The sequence below is a fragment of the Stenella coeruleoalba genome (assembly GCF_951394435.1).
Source record: "Stenella coeruleoalba genome assembly, chromosome: 4".
NCBI lineage: Eukaryota > Metazoa > Chordata > Mammalia > Artiodactyla > Delphinidae > Stenella > Stenella coeruleoalba.
The window spans coordinates 36772206-36777011 of NC_137149.1; the positions used below are offsets into that span (position 1 = coordinate 36772206).

The 4806-nt window shown below is 46.9% G+C and overlaps 1 protein-coding gene across 1 annotated transcript; it reads left to right on the forward strand.

Moving 5' to 3' along the window:
* The first annotated feature begins 273 nt into the window (after window positions 1-273).
* CYTL1 (cytokine like 1) lies at window positions 274-4486 on the forward strand. Its single transcript, XM_079920343.1, has 4 exons — window positions 274-429; window positions 2311-2355; window positions 2496-2624; window positions 3852-4486. The coding sequence occupies exons 1-4, from the start codon at window positions 280-282 to the stop codon at window positions 3933-3935; spliced, it is 408 nt and encodes a 135-aa protein (XP_079776469.1). The 5' UTR covers window positions 274-279; the 3' UTR covers window positions 3936-4486.
* The last annotated feature ends 320 nt before the right edge of the window (window positions 4487-4806 follow it).

A 4806-nucleotide genomic window follows, 5' to 3' on the forward strand; every position in this document is an offset into this window, starting at 1 on the left:
CCCCTGCCAGGAGAGAAAGTTCTATGGCAAGTTGTGTGAGAGGAAGACCCTGTTCCCTTCCAGGTGCCTGGCATCTCCCCCTCCCCGCCCCTGCCAGGAAGCACCTCCTCTCAACAAGGGGGACCTTTAGGTCTGAAAGGCTCCAGTGTCCACAGGCCAGGTGGGTGTGCTCTTGGCCTTGGCTGGGCACCACAGGAAACGGAGGCGTGGAGGACCACCCCCAAGCCTCTGCTTAAAGGGGCGGCTGGCCTCGGGCTGCAGTCAGGCCGCCTTTGCACCATGACCCCCCAGCTGCTTCCCCTGCTGATGCTGCTTCTGGCCGGCCCCCCCGCCGCTCAGCCGGCTCCCCCGACCTGCTACTCCAGGATGCTGGCCCTGAGCCGGGAGATCACCGCTGACTCCCGGAGCCTGCAGGCCACGGAGCCTTCGGTGAGTGCCCTCGGCCCCCCTGAGGACTGGGAGACCCAGTTCTCAAAAATTTGCCTTTGGACCAGGGAAAAAACGCTATTTTTCTTTTCTGGTCAATGTTAATTTCAAGGGTATTTGTGTTTTATTCCCATCCTATTAAATACCGATGGTTTGCACTTCCTTTTAAATACAAAGAAAATATAATCAAAGACATCACAATTTTTGTTTATAACTAGCTAGCAAATATCAGAGGATCTGTTTTAAAATGTAAAAAGAGAGAGAGAAAGAGAGAAAGAAGAGAAGAGAAGAGAAGAGAAGGGAAGAGAAGGGAAGAGAAGGGAACAGGAGAAGAGAAGCTCCCATAGAGTTTAGAGCTCCAACTTAAGGAGGACCAAAGAGTCCTGCTTATTTCTTCTCTCCACTAGCCAGCAGGAGCTAAGGGGGCAACTCCCAGAATCAGCCCCACCCCTAACCTGCTGTAGGACCCTGAGCAAATTACTCAGCCCTGAGTCTCAGCATCCTCAGCTGTGAGAGGGGGTGGCCGAGCCCCTCACCGGCTTCGGGCAGCTGGAGGGTTGAAGACTTGAATGCAGACACAGCCTGCACAGAGGACAACCCAGGATGTCTGCACTGTTCTCAACACTGTGTTAAGAGGAAGACCCAGGGGCTCGGAGCCATCAGTCCCACAGGGGCCACCCAGAACTAGAATCCGGCCTCCTGACTGCTCGTCCAGTGTAGAAACAAAACAAATTAAACTTCAAAGCTCTGGTGAAATTTAAAAGTATCCCTTTACCACTTGTGAACCCTTCAAAACAAATGCACCGTTCTCAGATGTGGGGCTTACGATACCCTAACACCTCCTTTGTATTTTCTTTTTGAAACTTAAATGGTGAGTATTTTTTTCAACTTATGAAAGTCATATACTTTGAAAATGGTTGGAAAAGGCACAAAAGACAAAGAAGAAAATAAATATTACTGCAATTCTACCACCTAGAGGTGACCTGCTGCCATCACATTCAGAGGATAGGATTTCAGCTCTGGGTCTGTACATAGTTATCCAAGTGTGTGGACAAATTGGATCAAACAACACAGCAGTTCTGCAATTTACTTTTTAGCGACTCTGTCAAATAAATTAATATTTCTTTGTAACAACATTTGGTTGTATTTTTGCGCCCCAATGTATCCGCAAATTCCTTGCTATTAAATAGGTAGAGCATATTTTAAAACTATATGATTTTAAAGCTTAAAATAATGCATAGGCTCAGAGCTGGAAGGAAGTGGAGGTGATGTGTTCTAACTCTCTAATCTCACAACTGGGAAACCGAGTCACAAAGAAGAAGGAGACCTACCCCACGTCACACAGGGAATCACTGGTCGGGAGGGACCAGAATCTGGGTCTTCTGACCTTCAGGCCAGCACAGAAGCAAAAGTGAAATACAGTAATATAAAAGTGTACATATATATACTGTTTTATATTACTAAAGTATATACTGTATATATTACTATGTCTAGATTACAGTTATAGAACTGTTTTAATATATATACATATATAGACACACATATTTATATGTATGTCTCTCTCTCTCTCTCTCTCTCTCTCTATATATATATATATATGTGTGTGTATGTATATGTGTGTGTGTATATATATATATAAAACTGTTCCCTAGCTCATAGTCAATGATAAAATGGTTGCATTCTAAAAGTCGAATTCTAGAAGAGCAGTTTACTTTGGGGGAGTGTGGCATATGGTACAAGAAAGTATTGTACACGGCAGCATCAAGGAAGGCCCCAGGGATCTGGGGCTGCTCTGGTTTTGGGGAGGCTGGCAAAGAGCCTTCTGTGGCCAGGCTGAGGGTGTGTCCCTGTGAGCAACACAGAAACCCGTTTCCCTTTCTGCAGGAGCCGTGTGTGAGATACCTGCCCAGGCTGTACCTGGATATACACGTAAGAGGGGTCTGCCTGCCTGCGGGAGGGCTTGGAGTGGGAGTGGGGAGAGACTGTGCAGAAGGGCCAGGAGTCCCCAGCTCCCGCGTCTCTGGCTACTGACTTCCACCACGAGACCCGTCCCTGTTGTCCACTCACAGAATTACTGTGTGCTGGCCAAGCTGAGGGACTTTGTGGCATCACCCCAGTGTTGGAAGGTGGCCCGGGTAGATGCCTTGAAGGACAAAGTGCGGAAACTGTACACCATCATGAACTCGTTCTGCAGGAGGGTAAGTGACGCCATTGAACGTTCTTTTTCTACCTGTCATTAGCCAAGAACTTAAGAGAAGGGTTAGGAGAAGAGGGAGATGAGGAGGAGGAAAACAAAAGCTTGTGGGGTGCTTCCAGGTCACAACGCCCTTCCTCAGCCCTATAGCTCTTGCTGAGCGCTGGGGAACTCAGGACAAGGCTCCTCCTGTCCTCCAGCTCCATCTCCAACACCCAAGACCACAGGCTGCGAGTCAAATGGGGCTGGGATTGCGGGTAGAGGACTCTGGAATTCCGAGAATTCCCAGAGCCCTGGGATCAGGGGAGACTTCCTGGGGGAGGGGCTTCTGGTGTGCTCTGTGTTGGGAGGAATCTGGCAGCAGAGGGGAGGGAGACGGGAAAAACGCAGAATCAGCACTGGTTAAGATGTAGAAAGCAGAGTCGTGTGGTCCTAGGGGCACAGGCTTCAGCATCAGGCAGACCTGAGCCCCTGTCTTCACCTCCCTGCTTCCTAAATGCCAGTGTCCCCTCCTCTCTCTGAGCCACAGTTTCCTCATTCGTGAATGATACCCATGTCAGGAGAGCATTGGGAGGATAATACTACTTACAACCAGTGTGTGCTGGACACTGTAGTAACTCCCTCGGTCCTAAGATCTCTATCAAGGTGACTAAACATAGAATACCGAACACCAGGCCTGCCCAGGAAACTAATAATTAGCTATTAGGTTTTTTAGCTTTAAGTTTTATTAAGATTTGTTTGTTACTCTGCATCAAAGATGAGACAAGCATTTTGTCCCACACCCATTCCCCTCCTCATTCCCCTCTCCCCTTGGTCATGGAGGGGGGAGACAAGAAGACGACATAATACAGTCTGAAAAGTGCTGCTGTTGGCTCTAAAGTGTTTGAAGGTGAGACCTGGTGCTGTTACTCATGATATCCCCGATGTCTGGCCCAGAGTTTTTGCTCAATAATTGAGATTTATTCATTTATTCACTCCCCTGCCCATCTATCCATCCATCCATCTGGTCAACCAACGTACAACTGAATTCAACAGTCAAAGACTATATGAGATTCAATGGGATGGTGAAGAAAGACGTAACCAGCTCTCCTTGGGGGAATGAAGGTTGGGAAATTTTCACACAAAGGGGAACAATTGAACAGTCTTTGAGGATAACCAGGAGTCCTATAGTTGTGCATGGGCTCTGTGGCCACCTTCAGTGACATTCCTGTTCATTGCACATCTTTTCCAGGATTTGGTGTTCCTGTTGGATGACTGCAGTGCCTTGGAATACCCAATCCTAGTGACCACGGTCCTGCCAGATCATCAGAGCTAAGGCAGCTCAGACCAGAGAGAGACCCCAGGGGGACTGAAGTTATGTCAGCTGCCCAGACACAATGGGCTAAAGCCATGGCCCCCACAGGTCTCCCGGAAACTGTCATGTGTCTCTCCACCTTCTGGAAAGCAAGGCTTGTGCTCCTACCCTAGAAACGATTTTTAACATAGTTAGAAGCCTTGCTTCTCCTTCCCCTTGGTTTTGTCTTACCAGGATGGTGAGGTACACAAGCATGTTGATTTGATCACTAAGAAGAAAAGGGCAAACCAGCTTCTTTTTTATGAGCAACTAGCTTGAGAACAAGCAAAATAGTATGTTTGCAGTACCACTTTAACGGAGTAGTGGTACCATTTTTCTTTCTTGATAAAAACCTGCTTTACATTTAACCAAGCTTCTATTTTATACCTTCTCTCTCTACAAATTTTCCTTACACTTATCTTTCATTTTTAAGGAAATTTCATTATCTATAAGATGTATTTGCGAGGTTCATACTTACATAGTGCTGATGGGAACCACTCTTTCATTGAAAGGTGATGAAAATCAAATAAAGACTATCATTACAGTGAGAAACACGTGTCCTGCTGTATTTGTCCAAGGTGGGTGTCAGTGTGTTTATTTCATGCTCTTTCTGCAAGTTGCTGCTTTTAGCAAGATATGTCTTTCTTCCTCTTTCCATCTAGCACCGGTGTTTCTGGGTCTGCTTCAAACCACCTGTGTGAATGTCTGTCTTTAAAGCGTCGGAAGATGCTCTAATTTATGTTTGGGGACAGACTGTATCCTGCATCGTACCCATGGCAGTGCAGTACCTGACACGTCATAAACATCAGTTCACTGAGTCACCATAACAAACCTAGAGACGGGCATCGTAGGA

Coding starts and splice junctions, on each gene's coding strand:
- CYTL1 (XM_079920343.1), top strand. CDS start 280: ATGACCCCCCAGCTGCTTCCCCTGCTGATGCTGCTTCTGGCCGGCCCC. Junction 430..2,310: donor TGCAGGCCACGGAGCCTTCG/GTGAGTGCCCTC, acceptor CCCTTTCTGCAG/GAGCCGTGTGTGAGATACCT. Junction 2,625..3,851: donor TGAACTCGTTCTGCAGGAGG/GTAAGTGACGCC, acceptor CATCTTTTCCAG/GATTTGGTGTTCCTGTTGGA.